The 20,820-nt window shown below is 45.6% G+C and overlaps 1 protein-coding gene across 1 annotated transcript in view; it reads left to right on the top strand.

Moving 5' to 3' along the window:
- Window positions 1-20,820, top strand: part of plcl5 (phospholipase C like 5) — a 141,882-nt gene that overhangs the window by 91,586 nt on the left and 29,476 nt on the right. Inside the window, exon 4 of the mRNA XM_051918831.1 lies at window positions 10,696-10,771. Within this exon, the coding sequence (XP_051774791.1) occupies window positions 10,696-10,771 (76 nt within the window). The remainder of the gene's footprint in view (window positions 1-10,695; window positions 10,772-20,820) is intronic.

Raw genomic sequence — 20,820 nt, 5'->3', positions numbered from 1 at the left:
GTACAGCATTAGAGGCGGACAAGCCCGTGAGCGTGGTGGTACGGTATATAGCCTACACTTATGGCTCTCGGCTCCGCATATGACACTCGCCCAAGGCCCCGCGTACTCCTAAGGCTGCCTCTGCGTGGAAGATGGGAAATAAAAGGTGTTAGTACCGTTCATCAACCTCTGGCTGTGTACCTTACTCCCAGTTAACCCCTTAGACGGCCTTCCATGTGCACACACATTTTGGACCATCTGCAGTGGCACGACAGCACCAGAGGGTCCTCCTGCTAGTAGTGAGTTTCAGTAATCCAGACGTGAGAAGACCAAAGCCTGGAGCAGAAGCTCTGCTGACTACTGTACTTAGTCAGAGATGTCCTGAGACCCGAGAGACCATACCCACATGGTCGCGGAGGAACTGTTGATCATCAATCACCACCCCAAAGGGTGAATCTGCATGATTGTGAGCCAGAGATAGACAGGTGCTCACCTCAAAGCTGCACACTGACTTGGCAGGTGTTGGTGACAATGAGCCAAACCGTATGGTAATGGGAAGTCCAACAGACTGGTTGGCCAGGATAACAAGAAGCTCCATCTTTGTCATGTTGAGGTACATATGAAAATCGGGTCTTGATATGTGGACCAAGCAGGAACCTTTAATGTAGTATAGTAGGCAGAATCCTATCAGACCAACTTAGCCTGTGTGATTATATGCAGTTGGGGGGGTTTCCTTCTAAAATGAGGAGCCAGCTGGGATTTCACAAATCGTCAATCTGTGGCTATCTATAGAACCTCTTAGGTCCTAATTTGGGATCCTGAGGTGGATCGTCGTGTGTGTATGGGGGGCTGGGGGGTGGGCAATGCACTGTATCAGTGCAGGCTCCCAACTTTAAAGATCCATCCATCCATTATCTAACCCGCTGAATCCGAACACAGGGTCACGGGGGTCCGCTGGAGCCAATCCCAGCCAACACAGGGAGCCAATCCCAGCCACCCAGGCAGGGTGCCAACCCACCGCAGGACACACACCCACACACCAAGCACAATTTAGAATCACCAATCCACCTAACCTGCATGTCTTTGGACTGTGGGAGGAAACCCACGCAGACACGGGGAGAACATGCAAACTCCACGCAGGGAGGACCCGGGAAGCGAACCTCAGGTCCCCAGGTCTCCCAACTGCGAGGCAGCAGCGCTACCCACTGCGCTACCATGCCGCCTGAACTTTAAAGATTTCAAATAAGTTAAAGGTTCGCTCTGCAACCTTCAAATCGATGAATCTTTTGGAACCATATAGCACAGGGGCGTCACTGGCTTCAGTACTTATTAGGGGCTTCCCCCCCCCCAACCCCAACCCGTTAATATGTGTTAGATGGAAAGCCTTAGGGAGGTTGGAATCTTCCGTGTAGTCGGCTATGCATCTCAGAACATGGGACAGGAGGATGAAGATTCAGGGGCTCAAAGCCTAAATCTATTGAACTGCTTGAGGGGAGCTCTCCTAGATTAGGGTCTAAAGACCTAAAAGCCCCCCCCCCCCCCAAAGATGTCACTGCTACACAGAATCACTACGGCAACCAGTTCAGAATGCTCCTCTATAGTAACATGAACATCTCTGGGTTGTAGGTGGGAAAAAGAACGTGAAGACGATTTGACTCCTAAAGACGTTGCTTCTTCAAGGGCCATCCCAGCAGGAGGAGCAGATGAAGTCCAGAAACGGCAGAGTCAATGGGGTAAAAAAAAAAAGAAACACTCATCAAGGTTGAACGTCCAGTTTGAATTCGACTCTGCATCCGATGGACGCATTATCAGATAAAAAATACTTATGATATTAAAGAAGCTTTGAAATTCGCTTCTGTAATAAAAGTAATCTAGTAATTGGTAAAGGAATTAGAGGCTTTATGTAAGCGCTCTGATGAGGCAGGACGGAGATACCCTCACGCGTGCTGAGGTGATTACCGGAGCCATCCACACGCACTTCTCAGCATCCCCATAGAGAACATCACGACACACAATACCCTCAGACCTGCTTAATCCAGTTTTGTGATGAACTGGCACCCCATCCGGGGCAGGTTAATGCCTTACATCTGGGGCCAGTCTCCTCTCCACCCAAACAACCAGGCCCATGCAAGACTTTAGAAATGTATGTTTATGGTGAATTATAAAAGAAGTACATCACTGCACCTCATTACAATTTGGATCAGCCAATGAGGCCTTGAGGTGGTGACCCCATCCTCAATGACAGACCCCGACAGTGCGACTGAACCCGTCGTGCCCGTAGCCTTTACGCTAACCCCCTTGCTCTGTCAGGCAGCAAAAGCGGGGCAAGCTTGGAAATGTGAAGCTGTGCTCAGGTAGTTGGACGCGTCCTGTGATAACTTGTCACGTAAACTGACACACTCGGGTGACGAGATCAGCCGCAGTGGTCGTCAAGTTTGATACCCACCTCCGACGCGGAATGTGACATCGGCTTCACTACCACTGTAGGCCTAGAGAGGCTTTGTTTTTCTTCCAAAACGTACTCCGCTGTCTGCTTTTGGAGCTGTCTGGGGTCTCATTTATAAAACTGTGCATACCCCAAAAAACAGGAAAATGCGTACACAACCAAAAGAAAAAGAAAAAAAACGTGACATTACTACGCAGTTTACCTTTTTAAAACCACAATCACCTTGTAAATGTGTGTTAGGGAATGTGCCTCAAACCCCGCCCACTTGCCACCCTGAACCAACCATATATGGACTATGCTAATTGAACTTCATACATAGGCAATCACGATGCTGCAGAACCTCATTGGCTGGTAGAGGAGCTCCCAACATGACATATCAGGATACCACCACCTGCATTTAAGGTGTCTAATGTGGGGGGCTTTGGGAGTCAAGACCCCCCCATTCAGAAGCCATGATTTATGTTACCCTGCAGTGTGGGCTGGCGCCCTGCCCGGGGTTTGTTTCCTGCCTAGTTGCGCCCTGTGTTGGCTGGGATTGGCTCCAGCAGACCCCCGTGACCCTGTAGTTGGGATATAGCGGGTTGGATAATGGATGGATGATTTATGTTAATTGTCAACTGTCCATCATTTGACAAATGATAACACTTGAAATTGGAATGGAGGGGAACAGTGCCCACTCACAACTCAATGATAATCAGTATGTCAAACCCACAAGCAGCCCACCCATTGTGGAATACCTGGGGTGTACAGCTTTCCAAACCCAGACACAGACAGAGACACAAGTCCAAGGCAGCGCACGTTTATTTCTCGTGGGGCTGCGCTTATTCCCACTCTCCACTACAGAGCACAGCACAAAAGCACCAGCAGTAATGCTCAGCCCCTTCTCTTTTCTTCTTCTTCTTCTTTCTTTCTTTCTCTCCCAGCCAATTTTATCTTCCACCTCCTGACTCTGGCTCCCAGAGTCCTCTGGACTGAAGCTGCATTTCCCCACTTGATCAAAGGGTGTCGTCCTTTCCCACTTTCTTCAAAATGTTGCGCAGCACTGGGTCAGAGCTGCGGTAAATACCATATACACGCTAAATCCCGACGTCGGTGTGGGACTTTGCGCACACACATTTCACTCCTCATTTTGTGTGGTCCTAATTTTAATAAAGCCTAGTAGCTACAGAGACTTCCACGATCCACGTCGTGTCTTTGCTGCCCCTTTCAGTCCAACCTGGCACCAGAGGCGTAGCTAGGGTTTTCAGTGCCCGGGGACAACTGAAGATTTCGCGCCTCCTCCTGTTTGCCAAAATGCAATGGGGAACATCAATTCGGCGGCCCCTGGATTCTGCGCCCGGGGACAGATGTCCCATACCTGACACCCCTGACCTTTTTTATTACTTTCTCGTTTAAATAGCATAGAGAAGTATAGGAATCGTGAAAAAAAATCGACCTCGAGTTTTTAGTGAATCTTGACGTTTTAGACCTTCCCGAGTCCGAAAATACAATTTTTGAAATGATGTCCGTCTGTGTCTAAATTCGAAAACGCTTTGACCTCTGTCTGTGCTTTATATCAAAAACAAAGGAGTCCTATCAACTTTTGTGCCACTTCCGGCAACCTTTAACTGAATCTTTTCGCGAATTTTCAAGTAAACTATGGTTATAATTACAGATGGATGATTCAAATTTTGTATAGATATTTCTAATGATAAAAAGCAAACAGAAATGAAGTTTGAGAAAAATTACTCAACCGGAAGTAGTATTTTATTTAAACAAACATCCAATTTTTTTGTTTCATGGAAATTTAACTGCGGTGGGCTGGCGCCCTGCCCGGGGTTTGTTTCCTGCCTTGTGCCCTGTGCTGGCTGGGATTGGCTCCAGCAGACCCCCGTGACCCTGTAGTTAGGACATAGCGGGTTGGATAATGGATGGATGGAAATATAAACGTGTACATGATATTAAAAAACTGTATTCAATTTAACGCATGTTCTTTCAATAACTATTATTAATTTTATTTTAATTTATAGTTTAACGATAACGTGTAAACATTGAACATGTAAAGATGTAAGGGGAACAATAAGCTGCTATGTCCCCGTTGTGTTCCTGGTAATACATAATAATAATAATAATAATAATTCATTACATTTATTACATTTAATTTTATGATTTTTCTTTTTTTGGAATGGAATTCTCTTCCCTCTCATATCCGTCAACTAGACTCAATAATAACACATTTTTAAACTGCCCTCAAAACTTTTCTTTTCAAACTGGCATACCAATTATGAATTTAACACTTGTTACTGCCTGTTATTTTTGATGTTTGCTACTCTGTACCATGTTACTATTTGATTTTATCGTCCTCTTTGTTTTTATACCTTATTACTGTTGTTTAATTTCATTGTAAGGTGACATTGAATGTTAAGAAGTGTGATTATACGCAGTTTGGGGTCCTTCTAAAATGAGGAACCAGCTGGGATTTCACAAATCTGTAATCGTCGTGGCTATTTATGGAACCTCTTAGGTCCTAATTTGGGATCCTGAGGTGGATCGTCGTGTGTCAGTGGAGGCTTCCACCTTTAAAGATTTCAATTAAATTAAAGGTTCTATCTGGAACCTTCATGTGGATGGATCTTTTGGGACCATAGCACAGGGTTGTCACTGGCTTTTGTACTTATAGGGGCTTTAAAATGTTAATGCAACATACTGTATGTGTTAGATCTAAAGGCTTAGGGAGGCTGGAATTTTCCGTGTAGTCGGCTATGCCTGTCAGAACGTGGGACGGGAGGATGAAGGGCAGAGCTTTTGAAAGCCTAAATCTATTGAACTGGTTGAGGGGGGCTGTCCTAGATTAGGGTCTAAAGACCTGCAAGCCCCCCTAAAAATGCCACTGCTACATAGAACCACTACGGCAAACGCCAACGGATCTATAGTAACATGAACATCTCAGGGTTGACCTTGAGTGCTAAGAAAGGCTCCTATTAAATAAAATGTATTATTATTATTGGGCGGCACGGTGGCGCAGTGGGTAGCGCTGCTGCCTCGCAGTTGGGAGATCTGGAGACCTGGGTTCACTTCCCGGGTCCTCCCTGCGTGGAGTTTGCATGTTCTCCCTGTGTCTGCGTGGGTTTCCTCCGGGCGCTCCGGTTTCCTCCCACAGTCCAAAGACATGCAGGTTAGGTGGATTGGCGGTTCTAAATTGGCCCTAGTGTGTGCTTGGTGTGTGGGTGTGTTTGTGTGTGTCCTGCGGTGGGTTGGCACCCTGCCCAGGATTGGTTCCCTGCCTTGTGCCCTGTGTTGGCTGGGATTGGCTCCAGCAGACCCCCGTGACCCTGTGTTCGGATTCAGCGGGTTGGAAAATGGATGGATGGATGGATGGATTATTATTATTATTATTGTTTATTTCTGCCATCATTATCATAATTAAATGTAGCTAAATGCAATTTTACCTATAGCAATTTATTGCAACAAATATTATATAATGCTAACACTTTTCCTATGTTTTTAGGTGACTAGAACTCTCTTTGCACGTAATCGACGTAACGCACCGTTTCGACCTCCCTCAGTGCGAAAACATCATTTTAATCTAAAGTTTGATTATAAATAGAGATAAATGATTGTGTATCGATGTTATCAATGAGTTATGATGAGAAACAAATATATATATTTGAGAAATATCGTGCAACTAGAAGTGGCTCTGGTGACCTTTTCCTCCATCTCCGTATACGCACTCGCGATTTTTTCTTCCTGAATAATCAAACGGGGGTGGCACGGTGGCGCAGTGGTAGCGCTACTGCCTCGCAGTTAGGAGACCTGGGTTCGCTTCCCGGGTCCTCCCTGCGTGGAGTTTGCATGTTCTCTCCGTGTCTGCGTGGGTTTCCACCGGGCGCTCCGGTTTCCTCCCACAGCCCAAAGACATGCAGGTTAGGTGGATTGGCGATTCTAAATTGGCCCTGGTGTGTGTTTGTGTGTGTCCTGCGGTGGGTTGGCACCCTGCCTGGGATTGGTTCCTGCCTTGTGCCCTAAATTGGCTGGGATTGGCTCCAGCAGACCCCCGTGACCCTGTGTTTGGATTCAGCGGGTTGGAAAATGGATGGATGGATAATCAAACGGCCTCTTTGCTCAGCATTAACGACGATCGTCTTGCTCGGATGCGGCGGTGTTGTCTTTGTTGTGGTTTTCAGAATTTTGTGCTTCCATGCCAAGATAAGGGGGGAGTGTGATAAGGGGTCTCTGCAGTTTGTGGTGACATGACAGCTTGGCTCTGCTTCTTCCACCTCTGGTGTTTATTTCTCTGTGCAGAAGCTCAGCAGTTCAATGCAGCGAACACCCAACCGCTCTCACATATCAGACTGACCGATCTGAACTTCTGAGGTTTCCATGTTATCAAAGTCCGCCAATCTGTGAATGAATGTGGCAATTAAAGGTTGACTTTTTTTAATTCTAACGAGTCCTCTGAGGATTTGACAAACAAAAATAAAAAGAACATATAATCTTAAAGCGGCAAGGTGCAGAAGCAGCACTCAGCGTGTCATCGGGGGTTAGAAAGTAAACGGACGGTATTGGGAAGTGTGGGAACGCTCACATTAAAAATTTACCAGTCGAAGAACGTCATTCCCGACAGTGCCCGTTCACTTCGAACATTGCCAGTAAATTAAAAAAAAAAGAGAGAGAACCACATTATGTAATTGTATTCATGCTTGGAAAAAGCGCGTTGTGCTTTTATGGGGTCTGGTCACTGCTGTAGCACCCAGTCTATCAATCAATGAATCAATCAATAATTTGATAACGGACATATCTTCCTAGCAGTCACCGTCACAAGCTGCCATTTTAGAGCAGTGTTTCATAAACTTTTTTTCTGTGGTGGCACACTTTTTGTAAGGAAAAACACCCCAAGGCACACCACTGTGCCAACCACAATCACGTTATATCTCATACACGTACTCCACTGGCAGAAGGGGAGAGGCTACTGGAGAAGCTGGTTAAAAAAAAAAAAAAAAAGCAGCTCTGTGATCAGCGCTCGCAGACACGACACAGAGGAGTTGGCACTCTGGTGGCATTCCCAGCTGTTTGGTTCCTTTGTCCGCTCCTTTCTGCCTGCTGGCGACCACACACCTCGACAGATGGACTCTAAGCATTCAGGCGTCCAAAGTGCCAACACAGCGATGGCGCAGGTTTCTTTCTGCCAGCTTCTAAAGATAGTCCGGCCCTCCTCAGACAGGTCTCGACCACCTAAAGAGCTTTTCCTTCTCAGGTTCAGACCAAGGTGCACTACACTACACTGCTATTTCCACGGCCCACCTGGGTAGCTCTCACGGCTCAACAAAGACGTTATGAGTTTTTCAGTGCAAATGTCAGAAGCCTAAAAATAAAACAAAGGCTGCTCAGTTTCAGGGGTGGGGCGTCTTTATGAAGTCCTTAGCCCCGCCTCTCTGTTAAAGCGGAATGAAAAGCGCGGTTGGAGGTGGGAGGAGTTTTCGTGTGGTTGATAAGCGTGATGGAGAAGGGGGCGTGGCTAACCCTCTCGCTGTGTCCGTGCTGTAGACGAATCTTAAAGTCAGCACAACGAAACTTCATAAAGAAGGGCTGGGCTTACGAACCTCGGGGGCTACAATCCGAAGTGTTTTCTGGAGAAGTGGGGTTGTTTTAGATGGAAAAGGGTTGAGGAGGCTGGTCTATGTGGAGTTTTCGACCAGTCGTCTAGGCATGCCAGAACGCAGAACGGGATTGACTATGGGTGAGTCGGGTTAGGGTGACGGTTAGAAGGGCTGGGCTCTCGAGTTAATTGTTTTTTGGGGGGTGGGGGCCTCTCTTTGATTAGGGGCTCAACACCAGAGTTCAGCGGCTAAGACCCCAGAAGTGGAACAACGCCACTGTAATTTGTTCTTATAGAAACCTTGACAACCTTTTATGAAGAACCCGGATGAGATATTGAGACAGCTCAGCTTTGCGCTGGGGTCCTAATTTGGGATCCTGATGTGAGTCGTGTGGTGGGTGCGGCAGCGCGCTGTATGAGTGCATACTCCCAAACCAGGGCCGGATTAAGAGCTTTGGGGGCCCGTAGCACATTTCAAATTTGGGGGCCCTTTTGGTCTGCATCATCTGAAGTTTAGATTCTGAACAGTTCAAACCGGACTAAATAATTATTTTACTCTCGATTATAATAAGAATCTTATAATATTTATGTGAATTTTATGTGTTGGGCCCCTAAAGTTTTGTTGTGTAAGAAATTTACAGTTTAAAAACGTAAAGATAATATTTTTAAAGACCAGTTTTTCAATGCTATACTTTTTCATTAAATATTGGGTCCACCATTTGGGGGCCCCCGAAATTGCGGGGCCCGTAGCATATGCTACATGTGCCTATTGGTTAATCCAGCACTGTCCCAAACACCTCTTCCCCCACCTCAGTTATTAGCTTGATGGACTGAGTGGTCTCCTCTTGCTTGTCAAATTTCTTATGTCCTTAGGTGCTTACAGAACCTGTCCCTGAGGATGTAAATTCTTTTCACAAGCAATCCTGTAAATGTGTGTTGTCCACTATGTGTGTGACCCCCTTCTTTTTGACACCCACTGCAACAAAAACAACATTTATTTATATAGCACATTTTCATACAAAAAGTAGCTCAAACTGCTTTACATAATGAAGAAAATAAAAATAAAAGACAACATAAGAAATTAATAAAAGGCAACATTAGTTAACATAGAAAAGGAGTAAGGTCCGATGGCCAGGGCGGACAGAAAAAAACAAAAAAAAAAACTCCAGAAAGCTGGAGAAAAAAATAAAATCTGTAGGGGTTCCAGGCCATGAGACCGCCCAGTCCCCTCTGGGCATTCTACCTAACATAAATGAAATAGTCCTCTTTGTAGTTAGGGTTCTCATGGAGTCACTTGATGATGATGGTCATACAGACTTCTGGCTTTTAATCCATCCATCATTTTTGGAACATCATGGTACTTAGAGTAGATGGTGATGGTGGTGGTGCAAGCCACCACCAAAAGGACACCGGAAAAGGAAACAGAAGAGAGAGTAGGGGTTAGTACAGATTTTAGAGCCACCATGAGTAGTTATTATAATGAATTGGATGTACAGAGTATCAGGATTCAATTACAGTGAAGTTATGAAAAGGCCATGTTACAGTAATGTGTTTTCAGTAGTTTTTTAAAGTGCTCCACTGTATTAGCCTGGCGAATTCCTACTGGCAGGCTATTCCAGATTTTAGGTGCATAACAGCAGAAGGCCCCCCGCCTCACCACTTCTTTTAAGTTTTTGCTCTTGGAATTCTAAGGAGACACTCAATTGAGGATCTGAGGTTGCGATTTGGAATATAAGACATCAGACATTCCGATATATAGGATGGGGTGAGATTATTTAAGGCTTTATAAATCATAAGCAAAATTTTAAAGTCAATCCTGAATGACACAGGTAACCAGTGTAGTGACATCAAAACTGGAGAGGTGTGCGCACGCCCAACCTACCTGGAAAGGGGTCTCTCTTTGAACTGCCTTTCCCGAGGTTTCTTCCATTTTTTTCCCTACAAGGTTTTTTTTTTTTGGGGAGTTTTTCCTTGTCTTCTTAGAGAGTCAAGGCTGGGGGGGGCTGTCCAGAGGCAGGGCCTGTTAAAGCCCATTACGTCACTTCTTGTGTGATTTTGGGCTATACAAAAATAAATTGTATTGTATTGTAGGGGGCAGCACGGTGGCACAGTGGGTAGCGCTGCTGCCTCGCAGTTTGGAGACCTGGGTTTGTTTCCCGGGTCCTCCCTGCGTGCAGTTTGCATGTTCTCCCCGTGTCTGCGTGGGTTTCCTCCCACAGTCCAAAGACATGCAGGTTAGGTGGATTGGTGATTCTAAATTGGCCCTAGTGTGTGCTTGGTGTGTGGGTGTGTTTGTGTGTGTCTTGCAGTAGGTTGGCACCCTGCCCTGGATTGGTTCCTGCCTTGTGCCCTGTGTTGGCTGGGATTGGCTCCAGCAGACCCCCGTGACCCTGTGTTTGGATTCAGCGGGTTGGACAATGGATGGATGGATGTATTGTAGGGGGCAGCACCCATCCAGTGGCTGCTGACCCTTGGGATAAACAGCCTCTCTTCTTTAACTATTGAGACCCCCTTGGGTTGTCCTTTTTTGGATGTGGTGCCTGAGGACAAAACAGTTGACGTTGGTTCTTGTTTACCTATTCCAGCTGTCGGTGTTCATTTTCCGTTGGGTTTTGGGGTAAAATGAGGAAGGGCAGTACTCATATGGGGGTACACTGGTTCCCAGCTGATTTATGTTTTCCATTTGCCCACACAGATGATCCAGACCAGCCGGACACTCATTGAGTCTGCTGATGCAGTTCACGCCAGGGTCATCCAGACACAGCGGGCAGGTAGGTGGCCATGCACAGCTATCTTTGTCTATGGAGTAAAAGGGTCGTTCTCTTGCTCTATCATTACTAGTTCATAAAATGTCTTTATTGTTTCTTTTTATTGAATGCATTCCCAGGCAGATGGCTTATCTTTATCTCCTATAGCGCCTTTTAGGGTAAATGTTCCCCTGAACTATTTAGATGTTGTGAGGGTGTGGGCAGAGCTTGGTGAGACAGGTGACCATATTGCATAGCATCTTATTATTTTTTGGCGTGAGGGGGGGGGGTAAGGGATGTAACATTACATTTAGTGCAACTTAAATTAGTGGAGGCCACCTGCTGCTGCACCTCTGCCATTCATCACGCTCAGCACTTCACTTCCATTGAACATCTCTGGGAACTTCTGGGTAACCTAGTGCTGAAAATGAAAGATTTCCCTTAAAAAATAAAGACGAAAAGGAGCCGCACATGTGTCAGGATTGTTCAAGGATGTGTCGGGTACCCTTTCTGCACTTGCAGAAAGGCGTGAACTCGTTATGGCGTTCATCTTGTCAGATAATTAAGGACCTTAAATACTTAACGTGTGCATCTTGTGTTATTAAGGATGCAAATTCGGAGTGTGACACTGGGGGCTGGCCCAATGTGACAGCAATTGCAATGGAAAAAGAAAAAAAAATTTGCGGTGAAAGATCAAAAAGAAAACACATTGCAACGTGCAGCAAAGGAAACGGCTGTGCTGAAAACAACAACGTGAAAGGGAAACCCTGCTGAGATCTGGAGCGCGGCAGCTTCACGACTGCGTCTCTGACTCGGCCGAGTGCCATGAAAACCACAACAGGGGGGATTGAAGTGCCATCTCAGTCCCTGACTGCGTAGTTAGGGTAGACATTGGACGCAACAGGCTCTTTTTTAGAACAAAGCTTTGCTCTTCTACGGACGGGTTAGTCAAAATCAAGGTGGTCGTCCTCTTGCTGGTTTCACTGGTGGTCTGCTTATTCTGTTTAGGGTGCTGAATTTCTTTGCTTGCTAAGCCAAAACTCCTCCAACTCCACCCAATGAATTGAACCCAGCGGGTAGACCTCATCAACCACCAGCTAAGCAGTGAGCTGAAAGTTGAGTGAATTAGAACTCCAGCTGAGATATGAGAGAACGGAGAGACGCTAAAAAACAAAAATGTCACATATTAGAAGTCAATGGTGACCAGTGATGAACAACAGCAAACAACAGGAAAAAAATCTCCCACAAGTTATCCAGTCGTATGCTCAAAATGTGCACAATGCATGCTTTTTACTTTGCGCCCCCCCCCCCCTTCCCCATCATAACTTATCATCTATGGGAGGGGGGAACGGAAGCTTTTGATTCGTCAAAAATTTCAATCCCCGGTTTTCTACGAAATCTCGACGTTTTAGGGTCCCCTGATACCGAAAACATCTCGATGATGGCTGTGTGTCTGTTCCTGTGTCACAGTTTCTTAAGGACGGAAAAAGAGCAAACTCGAAACGTAAGCCCGTTATGAGGTGACGGCGTGGTGATTAGTTTTTGAGCGAAATCATGCAACAGAAAGAGGCGCTCGAGAGGAGCCCTCAGATACCATAATTCTGCAATGAATTATGAATTCTTGTCATCAGTTGCTATCGTAATGACCTCTTTTAGGATCAGAAAGATCAGCGTCAGAGATTTAAATACTTCCTGAAATGTTAGAGAAGAGTTCGGGTAACTTGGTTCCGAGGGCACAAAGCCGACAGACACTCACGTCCGATTTCTTTTGTTTTTGCTAAAATATTGTTGCCAAATCAATATGCGGACAAAGATGGTCTGCTGTGGCAACCCCTAACGGGAGCAGCCAAAAGAAGAAGAAAATTGTTAAATAGATACTTTTGGGAAAATAAGTATCCATCATAAACAGGAATCTAAAGCTTTGTGAACTGAAGATCCTTCCCTCCCAACGTCCTCCAGTTTATTGGTCCAGAGTCCTGTCCTAAAAACCAAACAGGCAAACATGAGACAAAAAGAGGAACCGTGGCCTGACCACAACACGTGGTTCATCCATCCATCCATCCATCCATTTTCCAACCCGCTGACACGTGGTCCACGCAGTGAAATTCATCCTTGCATTTCCTACCAACTGTGGCGGCCGGCCGGCTGCTCAACCCAGCCGGGACGCCCGAAGAGGAGAAAGATGGGGGAAGGCATCTACTCAGGGACACTGCCTCCCCCAAGACGCCAGATGGTGAGTTCCCTGCAGCGTAGCGGTGCCCCGATTACCCGTAGGGCATCATAGACTTTGTAGTACGGCATACCAGCCCTGCTGGGTACCGTGGGTGCCACCAGTAGACGCTGCAGGAAGATTTAGGGATTTGTATTTCCCATACAGCCCGGAAGTACTCTCAGGTCATGAGGTTGGAAGCCCCAAAGTACAGTGGTATCTTGGTATATACGTCCTTAATCCGTTCCAGATCCTTGGACTAATACCAAACAGGACGTATACCAAATGAATTTTTCCCATAAGAAATAAAGGGAAAATGATTAATCCGTTCCCATGAAAAAAAATCCTATTGTTATTGGCATATTAAACATTGATGGGGTTATATAAAATAATTTAAACACGGCTTTATGCTAAAATACATAAATATAAAAGCAATTAGATGAAATAAATGAAAATTTAACCTCACTTTACTTTTTAATAACGTCTTTGTTTTTCACAATTGTTCTCGGCATACGGTATGCAGCAGCCAAGTCTCGGATACGCATGCCACCTTCATACTTTTCAACTATCAATTCAAATTTACGCGAAAAACACAAAATCACGTGAAAATTCATAGAGAGTTATTCACTGAATACTAGCAACTGGCGTAGTGACGCTCGTGGGCAGTCGTGGCTTCGTCTCGAGAGAGGTAAACAAGGGTAGCGTGCGGTGTTCTAGCACGCGAGTCGCATTCCAAACAAAGGTCGTATACCAAGCAAAATTTTTCATGCGCAAACAGGACGTATACCAAGTTGGACTTATTCCAAAGTGGACGTACATATATGAGGTGCCACTGTACTTCCAGGCTGAAGAAAAAACTCAAGTTGTCCATCTGACCCGGAAGTGCTGGCAAGCGACGGGGGAACAGAAGAGCCGAATCGCTTCCAGGTCAAGAACTATATAAAGGACTATGGGAGACCCAGCGAGTGAGCCGGAGTTGGGAGGCAGTAGGGCAGAGCTTGCTGGGAGGAGTGGAGGAGATTATTGTAATTATTGTGTTTATTTATTGCGTTTATTGTGGCTGTGGTGCTTTGGCGGCACTGTTCAGGAAGAAATAAGTAAAAGGAATACTTGTTGGTGCTTTTACCCCATGTCCACGTCTGTCTATTGGGCTTAATGGGGCGACAGCGACCCCTAGCATTCTTACACATCATATAACTGTGGTATGTGAATTTCCCCTTGGGATTAATAAAGTATTCTATCTATCTATCTATCTATCTATCTATCTATCTATCTATCTATCTATCTATCTATCTATCTATCTATCTATCTATCTATCTATCTATCTATCTATCTATCTATCTATCTATCTATCTATCTATCTATCTATCTATCTATCTATCTATCTATTTCAGCGAGGATTCCTCTCCCTGGCTTTGATTTGTCGTTAATGTTACTTTTATTTATTATTTGCTTTATTCCTCATACTTTTGTTATGTACCTTGGGTTTTCTGGGTCGTTCCCCAAGAGGTGGGACCGCCTGGCCGTCACTTCAAGGGACTGCCCTCAGCCCCGCAGAGGCGGGGACAACCTACAGTCCCTTGCGGTTCATTCGAATGCTCTTGGAAACTGGTGAGTTTCTTGGTTTACCATTTTTCCGTTCTTCTTGTGAATTTGCTGGATTTCTGTACCCCGGATTTTGCGATTTGGACCTTGTTGGACTTGTTTGCTCTTTCAGGCAATTCCTTTTGCCTTTTGTGCTCCACAGAGCTTGCTATTATTCAAAGCATTTTTTTGTAAGTTATGAGAAGAAAAGACTCTCCAGACATGATAAAGGTTTGGGGCAGCCCACCCGTATATTACATCCTGGCTGCAAAAGTTTGAAATTATTGAACAGAGATATTCACAAGACTGAGTCCAAAACAGAACTGAATACTTGGAGGTAAGATGGTGGTTTTAAGGGCTGATGGAGGAAATGATGTCATCTATGCCAGACCCGGAAGTGACATCATTAGAGGTGCCGGAACCTGGCAAGATTTACCGGGAATGGTCTGCAAGGAACTGAGAGAGGGAGAGAGACAGTCAGCAGACTCTGCCACCCCCTGATCTGGTGTGGTATTACATTTACTCAGGCCCTTTAGCTGTCTCCTACTCGCACGTGTGTGACAAAGTACAGTTGACCCTCAATATACGACCGGCCTGACAGGCGAACAACTTGGGTTCACAACCAAAATTTTTGTTTTGAATTATGACCAACGTCTTGCATTACGACCCGAATGCGGTCACGTGTATCCGCTTATGCGATTGTAAACAAAGAGCCGAGAGCGTTTGTAAGCGTCAGTCGGAGCCCAGATACGTGTGTTTGTGGACGTAATTTCGGTCAGTGCAGTGATTTATATAATTTATTTTGGTAATTGCTAAGGAAGGAAGAGAAGGTAATGAAGTTAAAGTAAGCGATCACAATCGAAACGAAAAAGGAAATTGTGCAGAAATATGAGAGTGGTGTTCGTGTGACCGATCTCGCTAATATGTACAGCATGTTGAAATCCACCATCTTGACAATTTTACAAAGAAAAGATTTGTATAAGGAGGCTCCTTCCAAACAATAACCACCTTCCATTTCATTCTCCTCCTCCCTTCCTGCAGGCCAAAGATGTCAAATTAAATGGTGAGTACAGTATGAAATTGTTGTTTCAGGTAAGCTAGGCACTTTTTCTAACTTTTTGGTTAGTACATTAGAAAAACTATTGGCGTTTTGATAAATTATGATAGATAGATACTTTATTAATCCCAAGGGGAAATTCACATACTCCAGCGGCAGCATACTGATAAAGAACAATATTAAATTAAAGAGTAATAATAATGCAGGTAAAAACAGACAATAACTTTGTATAATGTTAACGTTTACCCCCCCGGTGGAACTGAAGAGTCGCATAGTGTGGCGGAGGAACGATCTCCTCAGTCTGTCAGTGGAGCAGGACGGTGACAGCAGTCTGTCGCTGAAGCTGCTCCTCTGTCTGGAGATGATCCTGTTCAGTGGATGCAGTGGATTCTCCATGATTGACAGGAGTCTGCTCAGCGCCCGTCGCGCTGCCACAGATGTCAAACTGTCCAGCTCCATGCCAACAATAGAGCCTGCCTTCCTCACTAGTTTGTCCAGGCGTGAGGCGTCCCTCTTCTTTATGCTGCCTCCCCAGCACACCACGGCGTAGAAGAGGGCACTCGCCACAACCGTCTGATAGAACATCTGCAGCATCTTATTGCAGATGTTGAAGGACGCCAACCTTGTAAGGAAGTATAGTCGGCTCTGTCCTTTCTTACACAGAGCATCAGTATTGGCAGTCAGGTCCAGTTTATCATCCAGCTGCACTCCCAGGTATTTATAAATCTGCACCCTCTGCACACAGTCACCTCTGATGATCACGGGGTCCATGAGGGGCCTGGTCCTCCTAAAATCCACCACCAGCTCCTTGGTTTTGCTGGTGTTCAGGTGTAGGTGGTTTGAGTCGCACCATTTAACAAAGTCATTGATTAGGTCCCTATACTCCTCCTCTTGCCCACTCCTGATGCAGCCCATGATAGCAGTGTCGTCAGTGAACTTTTGCACGTGGCAGGACTCTGAGTTGTATTGGAAGTCAGATGTATATAGGCTGAACAGGACCGGAGAAAGTACAGTCCCCTGCGGCGCTCCTGTGTTGCTGACCACAATGTCAGACCTGCAGTTCCCAAGATGCACATACTGAGGTCTGTCTGTTAGATTGTCCACAATACATGCCACCAGGTATGAATCTACTCCCATCTCTGTCAGCTTGTCCCTAAAGAACAGAGGTTGGATGGTGTTGAAGGCGCTTGAGAAGTCCCGAAACATAATTCTTACAGCACCACTGCCTCTGTTCAAGTGGGAGAGGGATCGGTGTAGCATATAGATGATGGCATCCTCCGCTCCCACTTTCTCCTGGTATGCAAACTGCAGAGGGTTGAGGGTGTGGCGTACCAGTGGCCTCAGGTGGTGAAGCAGCAGCCGCTCCATGATCTTCATCACATGTGATGTCAGAGCGACAGGCAGGAAGTCGTTCAGCTCACTAGGATGTGATACATCTGGGACTGGGGTGATACAAGATGTTTTCCAAAGCCTCGGGACTCTCCCCTGTTCCAGGCTCAGGTTGAAGATGCGCTGTAGAGGACTCCTCAGCTCCGATGCACAGACCTTCAGCAGTCGTGACGATACTCCATCTGGACCCGCTGTTTTGCTGGTACGAAGTCTCCTCGGCTTTCTGCGTACCTGCGCTGCTGTAATTATGGGTGGGGATGTCTCTCCTATGCTGGTATCAGCAGAAGGATGGGTGGAGGGTGCAGTACTCCGAGGTGAGAGTGGGTTAGGGTGGTCAAACCTGTTAAAGAAGTTGTTCATTTGGTTTGCTCTCTTCACATCTCTCTCGATGGTGTCACCCCGCTTCGAGCTGCAGCCAGTGATGATCTTCATCCCATCCCACACTTCCTTCATGCTGTTATTCTGCATCTTCTGCTCCAGCTTTCTCCTGTACTGCTCCTTCTCCGCCCTGAGGTGGACTCGGAGTTCCTTCTGCACGCGCTTGAGCTCATGCTGATCACCACTTTTATATTATACATTATACAACCCTTTTTTATTATGAAAAGGTTAAGTAAGTGTTGCCGTGGGAGGTTCGGAACACATTATGGATATTTCCATTATTTCTTATGGGAAAAATAGTCGACTTACAACCAACTTGAGTTACAACCAGCCCTCGCGAACGAATTGAGTTCGTAAGTCAAGGGTCCACTGTATACATCTTTTATTTGGTTTGCGGGACTTTGGGGACTTTCAAACTTTTTTTGACAAAGTAAATGGATAGGACTGGCGAGCTTTGTTGGGCTGATTGGCCTGTTCTCATCTAGGAGGAGGAGGAGGGTGGGAGCATGCTCTGATTAAAACTCGTTGCCGCACCCACCACATTGTCGTCCAGATTGTTGTAATTCTTACTAGCCCCTTCTTGTGGGCATTTTTGGAAGTTTTTGGGACTCCTGGGCTCATAACAGTAACACATCGCCATAGTCCAGCACCAGGAATACCGAGAATGGCGTAAAATACAGAACTTAATTTTAATTAATAGAAAACACAAATCAGCCGAGCTGATGCATTCCTCTGCCCCATTTCTCTGCCCTCATTGCCTGAAATATTGTAGATAAAACTCTGGACAGGTAATTATGTCTGGCTTTGTCAGTACTCAAAAATTGAAACTGCTCTGCAGAGACGTGAAAGTAAGAATTCCATTCTACTGAGTGACAATAAACTGGAACCTGACCTACAATTTGGGCTCCTGCACCCACCTTCTACTTTGGGCTCCGTATGTAACGGATTGAGACAGTATTCAGACCCCTTCACCTTCTGCACCTTTCTGAAAACATGTTTTCACTTCGTCATTATGGGTTACAGAGTGTAGATTGATACGCAAAAATGGCAAGTTTATCCGTTTCAAATTAAACCTTTAACACGATGAAGTGTTCAGAAAGTGACGAGGTCTGTGTACAAGATTGGAGCCATGGCCAGAAGCCTTAGTTTTTTCACATGCAAACTATTTCAAGCTGGGAAAATGCAACTAGAACGGGTTGTTCTTTATCACCTCTACAATTTGCATTAGTCATTGAACCCCTAGCTGTTTGCTTTCAAGGGTTTTAAAGGGAGAGAAAAGAGTAAGGGAGTCTCCTATAAAATGACAAGGGACTGCTTCTGTGTGCCGTTGTAATCCAGATGTTGCGTGTTTGTGTTGGATTATTGATCAGGCAGTTAAGCAGGCAGCAAGGGACCTGGTGTTTAGGTGCAGGAAGGTCCGCTAGGGGGGTCGACCCAGGAGTTGCAGGAGGAACTGTATGAAATAAATTCACAACTTACAAATTGGCTCCATCTGAGCTTAGAAATATTGATTCATTCTCACTTTTCAAATCTAAACTGAAAACTCATTTATTTAAGACTGCTTTCTCTCTTTGACTACAATTGCTCTGTCTGATTTTAAATTTTGTATAATGTGTGTTTCATCTATTGTTCAATGTCCTTGAGTGTTTAGAAAGGCGCCTACGGATAAATAAAATCAGTGGTTTATGGAAAAGTCGCCCCTCACATTTCACCCCCAACCATTCATTTCTCCTTCCACAATTTGCCCCCTGTAGATAACGCACCTAATTATTTTTTTTTATGTCTTCTAATTTATTTTGGTTTAATAAATGCACATGTTAAAATGGCCAATAAAATTAACCAAATACGTGAAATACAAATAATACCCGGAATTTTAAAGTTAACAAAAAGCATATGAAATATATTTAAGTAGTGCTCATTAAGACTATTATTTGTGTCATATAATGTTTTGAACAATACATCAGAGTTTCCATAAAAATGACAATCCCATTTTTGCTTTAGTCTACAGGCCAATTGCACCAGCTATACGTTAAAGTCGCCATTATCTCTGTAGTCAAAACAAATTCATTTAACATCCGTCCATTATCCAACCCGCTATATCCTAACTACAGGGTCACAGGGGTCTGCTGGAGCCAATCCCAGCCAACACAGGGCGCAAGGCAGGAAACAAACCCTGGGCAGGGTGCCAGCCCACCGCAGGACACACACACACCAAGCACAATTTAGGATCGCCAATGCTCCTAACCTGCATGTCTTTGGACTGTGGGAGGAAACCCACGCAGACATGGGGAGAACATGCAAACTCCACGCAGGGAGGACCCTGGAAGCAAACCCAGGTCTCCTAACTGTGAGGCAGCAGCGCTACCACTGCGCCACCGTGCTGCTCCAATAACATTGTATTACTGCAAATGTTTGTGATGTGCCATCTGTTGGAATACCAAATGCAATGTATATGCCTCTGTTATATGCCAATTAATGTGTGATTCGTAAAAGAAGTGTTCATGTTTATGCCATCTGTTGTAATGACAAATGGTTAATGGCGGTTACGGACCCTAACAGGGTTAAGCTTCAAAGCTCCAAATCTGTGGCCCCAATGCAATCCAAGAGGGGGGGGCTGCCCTTTTGTACCTGCCGTATACGAGATTGCCCCTCTTCTGGTCCTTCCCTTCTTCAGGCGTCCCGGTGGGTCAAGGTCCTTGGTCGTCTGCCACAGTATCTTCAAAGTAGTTTTCAGTCCCCATGGCTTCATTGGGGAAGTCATCAGCTTCAACTAAATCTTCAAATGCTGGAATGACATTAGCAGGAGGAATAAATGGCAGTGCCAGAGTCATGCAGATCCAACGAGCAAATTCATGGTCTTGTTCATATTGGTGTCAAATGTGGGGGGGCAAATGTTATGAGCAAAATGTGGGGGGTGAAATGTGGGGGGGGGCCAAATATGAGGAGCGAAATTTGGGGAGTGAAATGTGGGGGGCAACTTTTCCGGATACCCCAGCAGTTGTGCCAGCTGTGATGAGTCCGCAGCCATGGAGTTAGAGATTTTCACTGGGACAGCTAAACCAACAAGCTGGACGGACTGAGCGGTTTCCTCTCATTTGTTAAATGTCTTATGTGTGTTTCCATGCTGATCACGAGGCTTTGTCCCATAAAACCACTCGTCCTCGGCACCCAAACCTGAAGAAAGGAATTTTTTAGGTCATGAAGTCTGGCAGATTAAAAACTGGAGAAAAGCCACGTGGGCATGGGGAGCAGGTGTGCCCTGGCGTGGGAGGTGAACCCAAACGCCCTGGCTGAGCACCCTGCCACCCAGCTGTGATCCAGAACAGGGGTGTCAAGTTCTGACCCTGGAGGGCTGAAGTGGTTGCAGGTTTTTCCATTCAGCCATTTTCTTAATTGGTAGTTAGCTAATGTCTTATTTTGCCGCTATAATGCAGCTCCATTAACGTTGGTGGTAGG

Source organism: Erpetoichthys calabaricus, chromosome 14 (genome assembly GCF_900747795.2).
Source record: "Erpetoichthys calabaricus chromosome 14, fErpCal1.3, whole genome shotgun sequence".
Taxonomy (NCBI): Eukaryota; Metazoa; Chordata; class Cladistia; order Polypteriformes; family Polypteridae; genus Erpetoichthys; species Erpetoichthys calabaricus.
This window is presented reverse-complemented; position numbering and strand designations above follow the sequence as displayed.